Genomic DNA, 19,376 nt, shown 5'->3' with positions numbered 1-19,376 from the left:
TGTTTTTAATCTTATAGAAAAGGAAAAGTAGATAAGAATGATTTTGTTGACATTGACTTAACTGTTCTAAATCGACATGTCCTCTGTTGTAAAGTAAAAAATGAACGCGACCGAGTGATCATTGTTCTCCTTCTATCAATAATCAACAGGCATTAAGTACTAAATGTAACATGATAGTCAGTGAGGTAACTATTTACCAGAGACCAAATTTGTAGATATATAGGTCACCATAAGACATTCAACAATGAGCAAAACCATACAAAATATTAATATGTAAGGACCAAACATGACAAAGAATTTCTAATTACGTTGCAATTAAGAATTTTGCAAACAAATCAACTAAATATATTTCAGTTTTATTGTATGATATCAATTATTAATTTATTGTGTGTCTTGCTTGTAATTGTATACGTATATATGTAATTGTTAATGTATAATTGTTATCCTCTTGTAGCACCATACGTGTGCCTAAGTTGTAATAAATTGTATTTAGAGATTGTCTTGTCTTGTCTTCTCTTGACAAAATGTATCAAACAAGAAAACCAATCGTCCCATGTTGGTGCAAATAACGACACCCACTGGATAACTGGCTCCTTACTTTCCTGGATTGTGAGTGGTTGCAGGTGACCATCCTCCCAAAACATGTGTTAGTGATGTAACAGGATAAGACAAAAAGGCGATTAAAATAATTCAAAGAGGGTTTGACTCATCAGATCGATACAAAGCAAAACAATTACTTACAAAACACTAAAGTTAGACAGTACCAATTTGAAATTAGTCGCAGTTATTTAACTAATATATTAAGAATTTTTACTGGATATAAAAAGTCATTGTTGATTTCGACCGTTTGCTTTGTAACCACGTGCACTGTCAAGCTTGAGAGTACAAGTTTCATAATTCGAATAACAACGCTATGACAAATAAGGACCAAAAGACAAATGAAACAACAGTATAAAAAACACAGCATGGAAAGCTATGGACTTAGCAACACAAACCGCACTTATTACCGGAAGTTATCTCGAGAGCTGGGGTATGGTTAGCTGATTCTGCTCCACCGAATGTGAAAATTTAAACAAGAAACATCTTTTACAAGACAAAAGATCAACAAGACTGGTTATATAATTGGAATTAATATAGCTGAAAAAGCTTGAAAACAAAGACCTCTTGCATATTTGGCTCTCATTGCTCTTCAAAATTGTACTTATTTTGGCCTTTTTAACATTTGTTGTTCGATTTATGTTTGTTATCGTTCAACCATCCTCCTAGAAATGCTAGACTATTTGATCGACATGTATATATTTACTGAATTTGACGGATTGACAATTCAACAAAACGTCGGTATTATAGTGGATACTAACAGTGCACACTTACAAACTGTTTAGTATTTGTAGTTATATGGAATTCATACAATTGAAATGTTTTCCTATGGGCAAATAAAAAATAAAACACTTTTTGCAAAGTTCCATATCAGATATAATGAGTAATGATGAGGCTGATGGGCAAAAGGACGGTGCATTTAATCCCTTCAAGAACACCTGGTATCACCAGTTTTTGTTAGATATTCGATTCCCGTAGTACATTTTTATTATGAAGATTTTCGAGCACTGATATTTGTCTTTTTGGTATTTTTTAAGGACTATTTTTGTGATGGTGTCGCTGTTGTGTTTTTCACTTATAAAATTAGAACAACAGAGCGCCTTAAAACAGATTACATCATATATCCTTGTAAAAAACTCTTATAAAAGTGTCATACATTTTGTGCAAGTACGTTAAAGCACCACGCCCTCCTCCCTCCACATCACCAAAAAAAAGCCACTTCATCCCTTAAATATTATATCAAGTATTTTAAGACTTCAGTTAGCTTCGGAAAAAACATATCACAAAAACGATATGAAAGTATTGATTTGTTTGATAATTTTAATATTCCAGTCTATCAATGTAGCATGCTCGCTTCATATGTGGGAGGTCGTGGATTCAATCCTCCTTGGCCAGGTAAAACCAAATACTTGAGAGAAAAAAATTGAACCTCCCGCTTTGCACGCTGCAATTACAGGGAAAAACAAAAACTATTCGTCTTGGAGTCACAATAATGATTCCGTTTAGTCGACATGTCTTTTTAGAACTGTTAAATTGTGAACTAGCTATGAAAAGAAGGCGTAGTGTGTCAGTCTATTACCAATACAAGCATGGATTGTATTCGTGTCACATTTTCGTCCTGAATATGCATTTAATTTCCCACTGGAGGTCAATAATCAACGAAGCATCATCTTCTCCAAAATTATAGATATTCTCTTAAAGAAATATCATAATTAGTGCTCAAAGTTAAATCTATAAATGACGTTGACGCTTACATATAGTGAAAATGCATGCATTGATAAGATTGCTGTATTTGAAATATTTTTATTAAAAACTACAAAATTCTTTTTGGTAACTCTTTTTCTATCTCCTAATAGCCCTATTGACGGGGAAACCAATAATTCTGAAAAGAAATAACTTAATAAATGGAACAGGTTTGATATTATTTGCAAAATTATAAAGTAATCAATGTATACAAGTACCTAAATGGTACCTTTGTTCAATACTTCATTATAATGTGTTTTTTTTCTCTGTTTTGAATCCACTTTGTACTTATCAATAGAAGCTATTCAAATCTTTGATATCGCATAATAAAAAAAGAAGTAGTGGTATGATTGCCAATGAGACAAATCTCTACAAGAGACTAGAATGACACAGAAATTAACAAATATAGGTCACCGCACGGCCATCAACAATTAGCAAAGCCTATACCACATAGTCAGCTATAAAAGACTTTCATTATCAGAGGTTAAAAAAGATTGACATGTTTTATTGAACAAATATTGTAAATAAAAAAAAGGTTAACATGTTTTCTAGAACAAGTATTGTGAATAAAAAAGTTTAAAATGTTTTATAGAACAAATGTTACGAATAAAAAAAGTTAAACATGTTTAAAAGTTTAACATGAAATTATTTACAATATATAGAACATATATTGTAAATAATTTCTAATTCTAACGAACACATACCTTGAACCTCAACAGCCTCTTCCTCCTCTCCCTCCCTGGCCTCCGGGGTAACCAGGTTCTCCTCCACAGCCTCCATCAATAGGCCAAGTAGTAGTAGTTTCAAACCCCCAATCAGTTCCTCCAGGTCGTCCTGGTTCTCCTGGTCTTCCTGGTGCACCAGGAGAACCACCCCGTCCATTTACAACACACAATAATGTCACAGCAATAACAGTAATAAAAAGTACACTCTTCATTTTCTGAAAAATATTTTTTTTTAAATCAAAATGACCTTCACGATTGAATCCGGAAGAGTAAATAGATGTTTTCACATGAAAAGATTTTTTATAACAAATTTTGTGAGACCCCCCCCCCCCCAAAAAAAAGTACCGAATTTTTACAGAAATGTGTGAAAGCCAATTAAAATAATGTTAAGTATGTTCACCCAACTCCACCCCTTTGTTCCCTTAGGTAAAAGACAATCGAGATTGTAAACTTCATTGATGGCATTAACTTTATATTTAAAAATGAACTCACATGTTTCTCTTCTTTATTCTATATAATGGTTTTTTCTATCAAAAGGGCCAAGTAGGTCTGCACTTCCAAAAAACAAAAAAGTTATTTATATAAAAAAGAAACAATATCATCCTTTTATGAAATTTTGAAATATTTCAACGACGCAATTAAACGGGAAAAAATATGTTTCCGTGTTATAATGGACAGTTTGATATATTTTTCCTGTCTTGTCAAAATGATAAACGAGTTTATTTTTAAGTTGGGAAATGGTCATAGGGAAATTACCATTACAGAGAGACATTAATAAACATCATGTACACACACCTGTAATCGGTACCTTACCTTTGTGTTATTCACCTTAACATGACAAAAACATACTTTTTTGTCAATAAAACGGTAGATATAGTATGCAATCTTGACTTTTACATTAGTATATCTTTTTCCATACCAATAACAAAGTCAAAAACGTTTTCAATCATGGTGGTTTTCAAGGACCATTTTTTTATGGTAAATAATTGCCTTCATTTCAGATAAAATGCTCTCTGCTGAAAAAATTGAAAACATTGTATCACTTTTCTTTTATACTTAAACAATAAAAAAACGTATATTTGGCCACTCATCCCACATGTCCATTCTTTTAATCTGAAATTAGTACCGTTTTTCGCATTTCTTCGATCGAGGTTTCATTCTTGCTGTTTATAACTTTATATTCGTGAAAGAATATATAATGCATGCTTAGCAACAGATGCTGTTACCCTAGGTGGTATCCCTTGATCGTCTCGTTACTTAAGGAGTTGATCATGCGATTCCGTTTGGTTTTCAGTCTAAATTTAAACCTGTAAAGCTTGATATGTAGGATCGCTATGTCTCGCTTTTTCGACAAAAGTCGAAGGCTCGACAAAAAATAATAAAAGTTGAATTCCAGGATAGTTTTACAAGTCCTGATGGAAAACTGGTAGTACTTGCATTGTAAAACATTCCATTGACACGAGAGAGATGCTTAACCTATACTTGTTGTTCCTTTGACTCAAAGAAAAACTATAGAAACACAAATAGACAAAATGTTGGAAAATGATGCAAAAGATCCAAGTTCAAGTGCATGGTCCAGTCCTATATTCCTAGTCACTAGAAAGAATACTCATTTAGGTTCTGTGTTGATTTTCTTCCATTAAATGCAATAACAAAAAAAGATGCATATCCTTTGCCCAGACTAGATGAGTCTATAGATACTTTCCGGGGAAATAGTCTTTTGTACAATTGAATTAACGTCTGAATATTAGCAATGTGAAATGTCACCTGACATGAAAGAAAAGACTGCTTTTACGTCATATAAGGGTCTTTTTTTAGATTAAAGTACTTCCTTTCGGTCTCAGTGGAGCACCCCAAACTTTCAAATGTCTAATTGAAAGTTTTAAAAGGCTATCAATGGGAACGCTGTCTATGCTATTTAGATGACGGCATTATTTTTGGAGAAACATTTGAAAAGACTTTCGAAAATGTGAGACTGCTTTTTCAAAGATTTAAGTCTACTAATTTGAAACTGAAACCAAGTAAATGTACAATGTTTCAAACTCAAGGTGTGTTCTTTGGTCATGTAGTATCTAATACATATGTCAGTTGTGATCCAAGTAAAGTTGAGACGACTGTAAACAAATTGGTCAGTTCCAACCTTTTTAACCGAGATCAGAAGTTGTCTGGGACTTGCTTGGTATTACCAGAAATATATTCCAAACTTTTCAGAGATTGAGTCCCCTCTCACGGAGTTAACTAAGAAAGCTAGAAATTTTAAGAGGTCTGACGATTTTCAAAAAGGTTTTGATAAATTGAAGGAGATATTGATGTCGGTCCCTATTTTGATTTGTCCTAGGGAGGACGGTGATTATGTATAAGATACTGATGCAAGTGCCAATGGTATAGATGCCGTTTTGTCACAAATCAAAGATGGTGAGGACAAATTATTGCATATATCAGTAAAACTTTTAGTGATTTACAAAGAAAATTTTGTACTACTAACAGGAAGTCACAATTGGTAAGCAGTTTAGACATTATTTGTTAGGTCAACATTTTAAGGTCAGGACCGATCACGCCTCATTGATTTGGCTGAAAAAAAATCAAAATTCCTGAAGGTATAAAAGCCCGTTGGATACGTTCATTGGATACTTATAAAATGGTTTTGGAACATCGATGTGGTAGTTTGCACACAAATGCTTATGGTTTATCAGGCGCCCCTTTGAAAAATGAAAGAGAGAAGCTTGTCCTGATTGTACGAACAAAGATCTTGTGTCGGCTAAAAACAGTGACAATTGTCAGTTAGAAACAGATTCACTATTTGTAGCGCCTATACAGGTTATAAAATCCGATCAGCAAATGACATGGAAAACATGTATGGTACAGGATAACCTTACACCTCAGGTTTCAAACGGTGACCTTATAATAGTTTTATACCAAATTAGTTGATGGTTTGAGTTTGGCATAATAATGACCTTGACATTAAGATTTTTTTTTTATCTGAAGTCTTAATTCTTGGTTTAACCCCCGAAAAGCTGTTTTCAATGTAGTTTGCATCCCGTCAGGGTATTGTGGAATCTTTGGAATCGTTTGTTTGTTCAAAAATAAACTCTGTTTATATATATATGTATATGTGGAACTCTTCACATTCTTTCATCTAGATAGTTTGGAAGAAGGTCTGATGATACACCTTTCATTACTTTGAACTTGTATTTAGCCTTGGCCCAGTAGGATTCAATGGTTTGTGTGTGTACCCATGTTTCATGGTCAACAAAATTCACTGAGTGGTTGATTGTTGCATGTTGTAGTTTAAGTTCTGTTTGTATATTACAGTATGCTTTCCGCTGGTCAGAATATATGATGGTATCAGGTTTTACTGCCTTTTCAATTATTGGTAATAGCGTAGCAGCATCTCTCATCTCTACTAATTCCATGTAAGTGATGGCGGGTTTGAATGATGTGTCGGCTAGACCGAATATCCATTATTCTTTCTTAGGTCATCATTAAACAAATTTTGATATGGCTGGTATTACACAGCTATTTCAGACTTTCCTAAGCAAATGCCTGTTTTAGACAGAGTACACATAATTGTAACTAGACACAACAAAAATTACTTCATGAACTGATCAAAAGATAATCTAGAGCAGGCAAACATATGTGCCATAACAAGACCTCTTAAGCAGCTTACAGACTCTTCTTACAAAGAAAATATCAAAAAAAATGAAATTACAAGGAACAAGAAATTGGCATTCTGGATGGCAAAGGGGGAGGCACATGATCCAGAACCATGGGCTACACAGTTTGTAACAGATGTATCATCTGGTACAATAACAAGTACAAAAAATGCAAAAGATGTTGCCACCATCATATGGCGTCAACGCTCGAACTCCTATGACAGTAAGAGGGCCGTACAATTACCATCCGAAGAAACTGGACATGTTGTTAAGAGGAAGAGAAAATCCACAGAGACTGATTACGTATATAGATAGAGGAGGGTGACAGAAATTCCATCTGCCGAAGAAATTGGTTAAGTATACCATGAGTCTTGGAAAGAAAGAACTAAAAGATAAGATAGAAGAAAATGAAGACTTTGTAGAAATGCTTGGACAATATGGTGACATAGGGAAAAAAACAACAGCAAACTTAAAGCTTTCCTTGATGACAATTGCCGTACTTGTCCCTATAGACCTGAATCTGATGGATTAGTAGAAAAGATGAATATATAAAGGCAACAGTAGTATGCCGCTGTTTGGTTTAAAAAAGGGGTTTTCCTCAACAAATTATAATGTGTCGCTCGTGATGTCAGATTTTGTATCTCATTTATTAAAAAAAGAATAAATTTGCATATAACTCGGCCTTTATCTGATACTTTGTAATTCAAGCACACATTCTTTGTTTTGATGACAAATTACAAACTTAGGGTATTTCATTTTGTTCATTTTAGGTCTCATAGGTTATGTGCTTTAAATTTTAGAAAAGAATGAAAATTAGTATTTTTGTTTTCACCTGAAAATGATTTGTTTTCCTTTTCAATAACTATCATGGTCAGGAAAAGTCACGACTATGGCTTAATGCACACAAACATGGAGCACAATCCAAGAAGAGACCTTCATATAAAATTTGCTCAAAACCCATCACATTTATTCACCGGTTTCCGCTACAAAGCACTTGTGAACGCCGAAAAAAACACAAATTCGATTGATTACTCTCTAAACAGAAATAATAACTAGCATCTATATCAACAAATGTCAATACAGTTTCAAGAAGACCTGAAAACGAAAACACTAATATGTCAAACGATTTCAAAACAATGTAAAAAGTACTAGAGTTAGAAATGATGTTCGCTGTGTGCGATCATAATGAGATCAAAAGAACCGAAAAAAATCGCTAGCCAGAAAAATAACCCTGATACACAAAATTCGTTCATCCATATAATATATATGCAGGTCATTCCCACTGTATAAAAAATGTCAATGAACATATAATATCTATGAAAACTGATGAAGAAAAAAAAATCATCTCTTAAAATCCGATATTAATTTGAATAACAGATTGATATGTGAACAGAGGGGGCAAATGTTGAAGATCAGATAATAGATAATTATATATAGATACAGAAATGCGCTCAATATAAAAACAATATAACCAAAAAGTCTTCCATCCATTCTTGCAAAAAAAATTTGATAGTGGTTGAATTTACAACCGCTGTGATGCATTGTAGTGTATAATAGCATATATAAATATTAGGCAGTTTTTAATTAAATAGTAAATTAATCATTCATATTTTGTAAAATATCTGAAATAACGATAACTGAAATTAAAACTTCCTCTCAAAGTATCTCCAGAAATTGAGAACAGCCTAGATAACTTTCAACCTCCTCAAATTTTGACCGCAGTATAAAAAGGATGCGAAGTAACCTTTCACTTAACTCATTTCTCCTCTTTTTTTTTGCACATTTTCTGGGAAAAAATGTTTTGGACTGAGTCAAGAAAAAATAATTATTGCTGTACAGAATGTAAACTGTTGTTGTCATAGCTAGATGCTGTCTTGCCTCTTACAAAACATTTTATACGCTTTTTTAAGGTTCATGTGTACCCTTGCCTAAAATGGCGTTTTCACCTCAAAATTTACTCGGAGTCCAAAGAAACATGTGTCACCGTAGCTATGTATCAGAAGAGTACAGCTATATACTAGTTCTACACTATATGTTGTGTGTACTATGTTTACTACCATTTACGCATTTATTCATTCATTGAGGGACAGTAAGCAAATCTAGTCTATGTTCTACTCTCCACTAATTTATAATGCATGCAAGCCAACCCCGCCGCTGTTTCTAGTACTATATACGTTGTACTCGTACTAATGCGAGTTTTACACTTAAGCACGCATGAGTTACATATGGGACATATAATTCTTGCTCTATTTTACTTGTATCGCATATAGGCCTTATAATCCATGTCTTTTTATCTAATTCACAGTTCATATAAAAAGGAAGAAGGGTGATAATATAAGGTATACGTTTTCTAAGCTAGTGGACATCCATCAGAGGATATGTGACGTACATGGTTGAATATGTGGAAAAAAATATTTCGGAGCACGAAACAAAATTGGCGAGTACCACTGTGAAATTTTACTTGTTGGATATCTGTCGTTTTGTATTTTTGCATATCTTTTTTATATATAGTATATACTAGTAATATATTTCGTTATTTCATTATTTTTTATTTGTATATTAGTTTAGAGTTTTGATATACAAGAATAAGAATTATATGTTTCATGCTATGAATTTCCACCATTCTACCTCAGTTGGTAAAGTTGGGCCTATCTACTTGGTATGATGGAATTTCACATGATTATGTTTTAGTATGAATGAATACTTAAATGGTAGAATATAGCTGTACTCTCCAGATAACTAGCTACAGTGATACATGGAAAATTGTTAATGCATAGAAAGCCCTCGATAAATAAATTCAAATGCATTCTATGTTTTAGTAAATAAAAAACTGGACTGGCTTATGCAGTGCTTCTGAAAACCTGATCATTAAAAAAAACTCGTGCTTCGTCACTGTTAAAGGTGTGCTTGAATATGTCCATACTTATGTATAATTTAACTTATACTTTTATATAAATACATGTTTAGGGAAATAATGGCTAACACTGCATGCAGTAATATATTTCTTTTAGTTGTTTGCATTGGATACCTTAACTTCACAAAATACTAACAACGGTACATTGCCTGATCATCTGCATGTTCGACGAAGAAATTGTCCTTAAGATTGGCAAAAATTCTGTCTGTAATAAAAGAGGGTCCTCAGAAATACTGTAAACCCGTTTACTTGCGTAGTAGGATTATCAGATGTAGGTTCTACCATAAAACCTAATGAACTTCTGGATAATTTCTTTTTCTGAAATAAGTTCTATCTAATAAATTTTTATTTTTTAAAACCCTGTATAACACCATTCCCCTTACAAAATGAAAAAAAATCGTCCACAAGAAATATTTCACAATGCTATTTAACATAAAAAGGAAAACATACGTTATAAATTCATAACTTTTGGATACACTACGGCATATTTTTTTAATAGTGAACAAAAATGTAAAACATGCTACAAATTACCAGTTTGCTGGAGTTAATTTTGACAACATGGACTACTTTCAACAAATTGTTGGCATTACGATGGGAACGAGCTGTGCCCCTCTCCTTGTCGGCCTATTCTAATTTTTGTATTAGTCAGAGTTTCTTTAGACCCTTGTCAAAAACCAGAAGATTAAAGAAGAAAGTACTTCTAATTTCGCAATCAGATATAATGATGATGCTCATTTCAATAGCAATCAAAATGCTTTTGATTAAGTTCCAACAAAATATCTTCCAGAAATAGAATTAAAGGAACAAGAGACACGGCTCTCTCTGTCTCATTTTTAAATTACCTGGAGTTGGAAACAAGCGGTCAACTAAGTACTAGAATCTATGACAAACGAGCCGATTGTAATTTTGAAATAATCAGTCCTCCTCCCCCCTTAGTATCAATATACCAACTTCACCTGCACATATGGGGTATATATTTCCATTACTACTCATTCGGTATTCAAGAGCTAGCAGCTGCTACTCACCCGTAAAAAAACGTCACTAGTGTCTCAGCAAAATGTTTCGAATCCACGGTTATGTCAAAGAACCAAAGAATGTCTTATCCCTATTCTAAAAAAAGCGACCAAGACCTTGTTTATAAATATTCCGTATCAACTACACAAACAATACACGATGAATATAAGAAATGTGGTATCAAGTAAAATAAAAAAAAACTGAACTCCGAGGGAAATTCAAAACTGAAATACCCTCAACAAATGACAAAAACACAAAAGCTCAAACAGTTACACATCAAATGAACGAGAAAACTCTCCATCTAAGTCACACTTTCACGAAACTACTATTTGTCGATACCTATATTTTAATTCCCGCAAGGTCCAGTTTTCACTGACTGTTAAAGACCTCTTTACATCCATTGGATGTTGGATGGTTACTGATTTATATTTTAGTCGTAAATACCTGATGTTTTTGTATCATTTTTTATTGGCTTTGAGCTAGCTGTTAAAACCACGAGTACCTTCAGTTTGTGTTGTTAGTGATACATAAATACTGTGCCACGTCCATTCTGTGATCTAGTTATATGTTTTCTGATTTGAATTGATCAGATGAGCTGAACCCTTAAAATTCAACTGATTCTTATAATGTGTTCTTATGTTGTGCTGTAATACTGTCCTAGTTTAGGTGGATGGTTGGACGCATACAAACACGTGCAACCCCACCACATTCTCTATGTGCTGAAGTATTCCATAGGTCAGTGGTTATCGTTGGTTCATATCTATCATAGTTGTTTTCCTAAATTGTTGATATTCAGTATTAAAGCCGTTAGTTTTCTAAATTAAACTGTTTCATAATTTTCATGCAGAGGCCTTGTATAGCCGACTACACGGTTTTTCTCATTGCTCAAGGTCGTACAACTGCCTATAATTGCTTAAATCTACTTCGTTTAAACTTTGGTGGATAATTGTATCATTGGCATCATACCACATCTCTTAGTACCACATACTTTTTAAATGTCGTACATTATTTTGTGTGTCTCTATATATCTCTATGTCTCGCATAATGTAACTTGCTTACAACTGATCTGAATTATATATAGCAATACAATAAATTACTACATATTATAATATTTGTTTTAAGAAAACAAACAAAATTCCGTGAAAACATGCACGGAGTACAGAATGTAAGCATTGGCTTATTCCGGACAAAGAAAAGGTTTTTTTTTAAATAGATTTTATTTCAACGAAGTCCGTCCAAAGTTTCTGTTCAAACATTTCTTTAGCGGTTATCATTATCAAATCCCTAAAACAAATTTCAACAAGTTTTTATGGTTAACGAACACTTTGATTAGGACAACGGGTCTTAACTTAAAATAAATAATTACAACATTTGAACTTTGCATAATGGTGCTTGTTAATCCGAAATGAATACAAAACTGTTTTCTTCGTCTTTTATAAAGGCATCATTGTAAAAGAACTGTGATTGTATTTCTACGTGTAAATCAGTTGTTTCTGTTGTTTCTTCTCTGTAAATTGTTTCCTCTGTGTCAAGTTGTGATTGGACTTCGTCGTTGACTTCATTTGAATCATCCTTTAAAAAAAGTCAAGGAAATTTAAGTTTTAACAACAAACTTTTCAATATAAGATGATAACTCCAATGTTGTATGTGAGTTCTTAATTTATCAACGACCTATACATCAGAATAACCATATTAGAACATAGATTAGGAATTGCAAGCAGTAAAGGTATTGTAAAATTAACATTATAGAATCCTACTGCAATGATAATTTAAGCAATAAAGTTAAAGAATGATTAAGATATACAATTAAAGCTTACAAAGGAGAAGTGTGCATGGACCTTGCAAATAAAAAGACTTAATTGGGTATATATATAATTGTTGGCATTAATTATTTACAACAACAATACTGTTTGTCCTCATAAAAATGAAAATAATCAGGAAAATTCAATACTTACTTACACGTCTTCTTTGGACAATCTCTCAACAATTCGAAAGTATAGACTATTCGTTGGAACCAGTGTGACACCATTTTTATCAGGAAAATCTCCATTTCGCGACTTTTATAGTTTTTGGGATAATGTTTTTGAAACTTAAGTGTTTCTTTTTTTTCAAATTCCAAGATTATTTTTTTTCGTATGGTTCTCTTTACTGAAAGTTCAAACTCATAGATCAAATTGACAACGCAATGGCCAAAAAGGAAAAGACAAACAATAGTACACAAGACACAACAAAGAAAACTAAAGACTAAGCAACAAGAACCCAACCAAAAACTTGGGGGATGACAGCCTACTCCGGAAGGGTAAGCATATCTTGCTCTACATGTGGCACCCGTCGTGTTGCTTATTACTAGTATATTGCAAACCCGGTAAATTCGGTATGTCACATTCGTGGAAAGGGAACGGACGGGAGTTTAGTTACGACATTGGAAACATCAACGATATCACCTGTGAAACGGATATTCACATATATCATATCCGGAAGGGTAAGCAGATCTTGCTCGACATGTGGCACCCATCGTGTTGCTCATGTTGTTACAAACCAGGATATTCATAGATAAGTGTGGATTTATAGACACAGAAAGGATTGTTCACAAAATACAAAATAAAAACTGAATGAAATGTAGTAACGTATATAGAGTATGGGTTAAACAAGCGATTGATAGAATATTAGATTGGATAAATAAAATGCATATGAATGTTACAACATTAAACTTTATTGTGCTGTTTGCAAATCTTAACAGATTAAACAATCCATTCCATATGTTTCATGTCTACAATATATAAACACATCATTTGATTTCGTGTTGGAAAGTTTAAGTGATACGCAAAGTTATATTAAATTGATAAATTAGTATCTTGATTGTTGTAATTTCGATAATGTAATGCGATAAATACAAACTTCTATTTCTCTTGACGCTTTTTTTTTATCAAAGTGCTGTATTTTCATCTCTTGTAAGCAAAGGTTTGGTAACAACGACTATGTCTTTTTGACCAAGTACCTTGACATAAAACATTCCCTCTCTTTGTTTGAACATTTCTTCTTTCGCTATTTTTGCTACTCTACAGCTAAGAATAGATGATAGTATACAAACAAGACATTCTGTTCCTGCTACGGCCAACGCTATCAGTATTAAAATGTCTTTGTTTTCCTTCTGAAAAGTGTGCCCATCTGTCGTATGGTTCACTAGTCCAAGACGAAGAAGCTGAATACTGACCACGGCTGTAACTATGGATACTACGGACAGTGCTATAAAGCTCATGATCTAAAAATATAAAGAAAGGATACAAAATTGCTTAGATTATAAGGTTTTCAATAGTATTGACTCATAGAAGCATCAAGTTAACGAATACGAAATCATGGAATTTCGTACGGTAAAATTGATTGCATTGTTTTCATTCTTTGCCAAAATGGGGATTTTAATGAAGTGAATGTAATTAAAGCGAAGCCTTGTTATCAATCTTGTTTCTTAACTTGATAAATGGATATCAAATGCATCGTTTCTATGAAGAAAGTATAATGGGAAGTGTAAACAAAAATTGAAATTAGTTGACACAATATGTTAATATACAGTCTATCTACTGTGTCACTATCCTGTAAAAACTGATATTGTAGGTTCGAGCCCTGCTAGTGACATGTGTGGTCCACTCAATCTTAACTGGCTAGGATTGCAAGTTTTCCTGCCGAAAGTCTGTGGTTTTCTTTGTATATCTTTTTTTTACTGTTAAGTTCATTTTTGGTAATATACTTTTAGTGAGGCGGCTAGGTACTTATGCATCCCGAAATTTACATTGTTTTCCGGCAGGTCTCCTGGTGGCTTCCTCCACCAATGAAAACAGACCATAACAGAATAGCTGAAAGTGGTGTGTGCTTTGCTCATTGTTGAAGTTCATACAGTGACAAATAGTTGTTAATTTCTGTGACATTCGGTCTGTTGTGAGAATTTGCCTCATTGGTAATTCTACTACATATTCTTTTTTATATTAACCACCAAAGATCGATCATGTAGTTGTCGCCTGACTGTTTCTGGTTTAGATATATGTATTCCAAACACTTGCGGTTTCGTGTTGCTTAGTCTTTAGTTTTCTATGTTTTGTCTTCTGAACTTTTATTAATATTTGTCTGTTTGTCTTTATATTTTCAGCCATGGCGTTGTCAGTTATTTTCAATCTTTGAGTTTACTGTCCCTTTAGTATCTTTCGTCCCTCTTTTTTTTTTGTCTTTGACGATAATTTTGGTCATTTTATATTACCTTACCACGTATGACGATTTCCTTTTAGCACATAAAATCCCTATAATTCCTGTGATAATGAACTGAAACAGAAAGTAAAATATTGATCAATATTAAGTAGCACTTTCTACGGCTAATAAAACGCAATACTTTTCTTTAGAGGTGGTTCCTTTTATTTCTGGACAAACTCAGGATAATTACAAAGTATCATAAAATACCCTCGCATGAGGTGCAAAGGCCTCCTGAATTTTCTATTGGACATTAATTCACAAACTCCCAGGATTACTTAAAATATACCTGAATACAGAATATAGAAAACTAAGAAAGAATATAAGTTCAGACTTATAATTATATCAAGCACATATGAATATGTCCACCAGTATATAGAAAGTGATGACCAGCATAAAAGAACAAAAGAAATATAGCGCCAAAACATGATGACCAATGGAAATAAAGAAAGTGTACGGTCCAATGAACCACAAAAAGAACTTTGAAGTAAACTAGAGTCAAACCAAAGTTACCCAAACCTGTAGACAATGTCGTATGTCAATAAGTCCAACTGTCAAATACGCAAATAAAATGAACAAAGTATATATAAATATACTAATCAATTAATTACAATCTGTAATTAATATACTCATACCTTTAATTCATTAATATAAGTCATATAATATATAAAATACAACACAATAAACTAAATTTTAAAATATATACAATTACTGTAAAACCTACAAAATACAGTCATCACAAATACATGTACACATAAAAACTTGAAGTGAAAGCGTGGAAAGGTTTTTCATTTTATGAATGCATCTTCAATATTTGCTTTTGGTATATGATTCCCAAACATGCTGGCATTCAAGAGATTGAGTATTGTTGACTAATTAATATTGCAGTTTGTATTTGTTTAGATATGATGTTAAAACGCACGACATAATTATATTTTAAATCCGAATACCCGCTACACACAACCTAAAGTTAAAGTTTACGTTTAACCAAACAAAATTGCGTGTGTGCTTATTTTGATTTTTTGGGGGTGTTGCTTATTTGTGACAAATTATAATTTAAGACGTTCCAATTTTGTTTTAAATTGCATACTTACAAACCCTCCACTCCATATTGGAGACACACTGTGTGCAAGCCACACTTCTGAACGAATACTGGACACTACACCTAGACAAACACTGAGAATCCCCAAAAATATATGGACACCAGATATAATGTAAACTGCAGTCAACACAGCTCTCAACATGTTTAACAGTCTATATCTTCAATTCATCAATAAATTCATACAGTTCTCAAAAGAACTGCTAGTACAATTTTATAACAGATTGTCTTCTCTCAATTGATCTTTTCTTGCATGCTGAAAATAATGAAGAGTAACGTATAACTAGGTACAATAAATCCTTTTAATAAATTAATAGATGTGCAAATGGTCTACAGTTCAAACATTCAGCAAATAAAAGGACTATGTATGTATGTGCTTTATATACAATAAGCAAAACATTTTCCAGATAGTATGCAACAATTCATACCTATACCCTAAAGTCAATCCGTAAAAACTCACTTCCTAATTAATCTGACCTAAGTTACACTGAAAATCAGTATTTAGAACACAACACAGGCTGCCCAACACTTATTAAATTGTCGCTATTAAGTGTATTTGTCACAATCACATTTAATTAGTAAAAATAGAATGGCTAATGCTATTTTCACTTACCTCACAAAAATATCTAATTCCGCGATGTTATGTGGAATCCAAGAATACAAGTTTCTTCCATTTAATCGACGTCATCGACCTGTCATAAAATTCCCACTTTGGAACCAATCAATCAAGTATTGATAATTTGCCTCCAGACTCTGTCAGTTTATATTCTACAAACTCGATCGATGAAGCCACGCTAGGAATAGTCGATAATATTGTGTAGAAAAGAAATGTCAACGGTGTTGGAGAATTTAAATGATAAAAAAATTAAGTAATCGTAAAACAGTATAGGGTTTATATCATATACATCAAAATTAAAAGAATCGAGGAAAATGGTGTGTGGTCTCTTTTCTTTAACTGATTTTGTCACATGTTTTCTTTCATACCATCAAGTCAGCTACATGGTAATTGATAATCAATGTTCCTAAGAAATGATCTCTGGTTACGTAGCGTTAACGTTTATATGATTGTTGGATTTTGATCTTAAGAATTTGAAAATCAAATAAAAAGTTCGGCGAGCTTTGTATACATTTGTATGCTTTGCGGCCTTCTTTTACATCAATCTTTTTAAAAGAACTATGTATGCATATGCTAACTTGTATATCTCAATCTATGGATAAAAAAAATATGTAGAATTTGCGTCAATACAAACAACCATAAAACATCTATTTTGAAATGTCTGTGTCAGGAGCGATGTTTTAGTTCTCATTATACAGCCATCTGAAGGCTCAAAATACAGAACACCCAAAAGGGATTTAGGGCGTGTCTATGTAAGTTTTTAATTTCTAAGTTGTCCCGAGACTGAAAAAGGTTGTGAATAATTTAACAAAAAAAAACTGCTATTACTATAATTTTTTTCTCTCATAATAACAGAAACATAAAGCAACGATTTGCCTGAAAGTAATGCCATGTTTGTCAACATGAGAAAGGATGCGTATTTGGTATTAATATTTATTACGTCCTTTCCAAATTGCAAATACGTATGTATTTCTTATATTCACGTGGCAACTATTATTTCGAAATGCATTTGAAAGAACTAAATAGACGATAATTCAGTGTGCTAATGAGACATCAGTTGTTCAGCAGAGATATAGACGTTATTCATGCTTAATTTTTAAACATATATATATGTGTCTTCATACAGGCAAGTTACATGACAAATTGTATGACATATACAATTATAACTTTCCAATCGTGAGTTATATGTGACTGAATGTTTCTGTATCAACATTCCAATTACACCAGGATGCTATAACTTTACCAACACCTCCGTAATTTCTCCCCATCTATAAAGTCTTTTTGTATGTCAGGAATTGTTTCTCGCGGAAATAACGGATAGTAAAAGTCCTGAATCTCGATATTGTATTTATGGTCATAATCAAGACAAGATCGACGGTCCAGTGCGAAAACTGTTGACGCAACAAATTACCTTCTTTTCAAACATGCCGTCACTTCAATGTATGACAATTCTCGATAAAGTCATGGCAGATTAAACATTTACAATAAACTATTATATAAATGTTATAATGGTTAAAGATAGCAAGAAATCAGGGTTCTCAAATTGGTTCGTCAGTTTTATCCTTGAATAACTCGAAAATACAGCACTGATGTTAAATTAAACTTGATTAAAGGTTTTGTGTTAAAAATTGGTTTCTGTTGTTCGGCTATGTGAGAGCAAAAGCCTGATCATGGTACCGACAACACTTATAACATAAGATAAGAACAGTTGATTTGGATTCGGCATTTATAAAACATCACAAGAAAGATCTAGAGCTTTTGACCAAACATAAACACATATTTATAACACAAAAAATATTAACAACACATATTACAATAAAGATTATAATTAACACAATGTTGAATGCTGTACCCCTGTTTATTACAGTTTTACCTATGGAATTTTATCCCATCAATGTGATTGTCATACATGTGAGAGGTTTAGCTGGTGATAAAACCAGTTTTAATCCACCATATTCTACATAAGAAAATGGTCTGTAACAAGTCAGGAGGAATATGACAGTTGTTATCCATTAGTTTGATATGTTTGAGCTTTTGATTTTGCCAATCAGTGATTAGGGACTTTCCGTTTTGATTTTTCTCTGAGTTAAGAATTTGTGTGATTTTACTTTTCAAGTTGCACACAGTACACACAATTTGGCATGTATACGTGAATGACTTGGTTTCACATGTTTATGCAAATTTGAAGTATGATACAAGAGAATCTATACTTGCGTGGCAAAATTTGAATAAGCTCAAAAATATTGAGATACTTCGGCGGAATAATAAAATTAAATATTTATAAACCATGTAAACATAGAAATTCAATAATAAGCATAGGTTCTTGTGACATGATATTTGTTTAAGCCTTCCTACTCATTTTTTTTATATTTTTGGGGTACTAATAATTTTGATAATTTTTGCCGGTTTTTTTTTCTATATTGAAATGAACATTTATAAATATAATAGAACTTGATGATAGTCTGTTTACTATCATTTACAAATTTACTATCCACAGTAGTCACTGATATATTATAAAAAAGATATGTCTGGTATATTCATGTTCAAATAATACAGAAAAGCCAAAAAAATAATCGAAATTTAAGAAAAAAAAAGAAAAAAAAAGGGGGGAGTTCAAAAAATTTTCCTGTCCACAAGAACCTATGATTCTAGCGTAACTGCTGTCACCGAGGTAAAAATAGGACCCCCCCCCCCCCCCCCATCAGATCCAAGTAATGGTTATTTCGCTGTTGTTAATTTGATTTGAAGTTATTCCATGTGAAAATTCGGATGACAAGGG

The 19,376-nt window shown here is 32.8% G+C and overlaps 2 protein-coding genes across 2 annotated transcripts; both read right to left on the bottom strand.

Annotated features, from left to right (window-relative positions):
• Positions 1 to 1,933: 1,933 nt before the first annotated feature.
• LOC134710901 (uncharacterized) lies at positions 1,934 to 3,662 on the bottom strand. Its single transcript, XM_063571310.1, has 4 exons — positions 3,558 to 3,662; positions 3,045 to 3,280; positions 2,415 to 2,479; positions 1,934 to 2,041 (listed from the first exon to the last, which is right to left on the bottom strand). Exons 2-4 carry the CDS (start codon positions 3,220 to 3,222, stop codon positions 1,934 to 1,936), a joined length of 351 nt encoding a protein of 116 aa, XP_063427380.1. The 5' UTR covers positions 3,223 to 3,280; positions 3,558 to 3,662.
• Positions 3,663 to 13,339: 9,677 nt separating this feature from the next.
• On the bottom strand, positions 13,340 to 18,963 carry LOC134711971 (transmembrane protein 196-like). The gene is made up of 5 exons (XM_063573036.1): positions 18,471 to 18,963; positions 16,595 to 16,775; positions 15,977 to 16,237; positions 14,901 to 14,957; positions 13,340 to 13,908 (listed from the first exon to the last, which is right to left on the bottom strand). Exons 3-5 carry the CDS (start codon positions 16,124 to 16,126, stop codon positions 13,573 to 13,575), a joined length of 543 nt encoding a protein of 180 aa, XP_063429106.1. The 5' UTR covers positions 16,127 to 16,237; positions 16,595 to 16,775; positions 18,471 to 18,963; the 3' UTR covers positions 13,340 to 13,572.
• Between the last annotated feature and the right edge of the window lie 413 nt (positions 18,964 to 19,376).

This window comes from Mytilus trossulus, chromosome 3 (genome assembly GCF_036588685.1).
Source record: "Mytilus trossulus isolate FHL-02 chromosome 3, PNRI_Mtr1.1.1.hap1, whole genome shotgun sequence".
NCBI lineage: Eukaryota > Metazoa > Mollusca > Bivalvia > Mytilida > Mytilidae > Mytilus > Mytilus trossulus.
The sequence above is the reverse complement of the archived record's forward strand: the minus strand, read 5'-3'. Positions and strand labels throughout refer to the sequence as shown.

Bases quoted from the DNA above. Each gene is read 5' to 3' on its own strand.
- LOC134710901 (XM_063571310.1), bottom strand. From the start codon at position 3,222: ATGGACGGGGTGGTTCTCCTGGTGCACCAGGAAGACCAGGAGAACCAG. The intron at 2,480-3,044 runs GTATGTGTTCGT...ATTTCTTTTCAG, and splicing joins AGAGGCTGTTGAGGTTCAAG to AATTATTGGTTTCCCCGTCA. The intron at 2,042-2,414 runs GTAGTTTTTAAT...CTGTAATTGCAG, and splicing joins GAGTTACCAAAAAGAATTTT to CGTGCAAAGCGGGAGGTTCA.
- LOC134711971 (XM_063573036.1), bottom strand. From the start codon at position 16,126: ATGTTGAGAGCTGTGTTGACTGCAGTTTACATTATATCTGGTGTCCAT. The intron at 14,958-15,976 runs GTAAGTATGCAA...TTTCTGTTTCAG, and splicing joins CAATATGGAGTGGAGGGTTT to TTCATTATCACAGGAATTAT. The intron at 13,909-14,900 runs GTAAGGTAATAT...TTATATTTTTAG, and splicing joins AAAGGAAATCGTCATACGTG to ATCATGAGCTTTATAGCACT.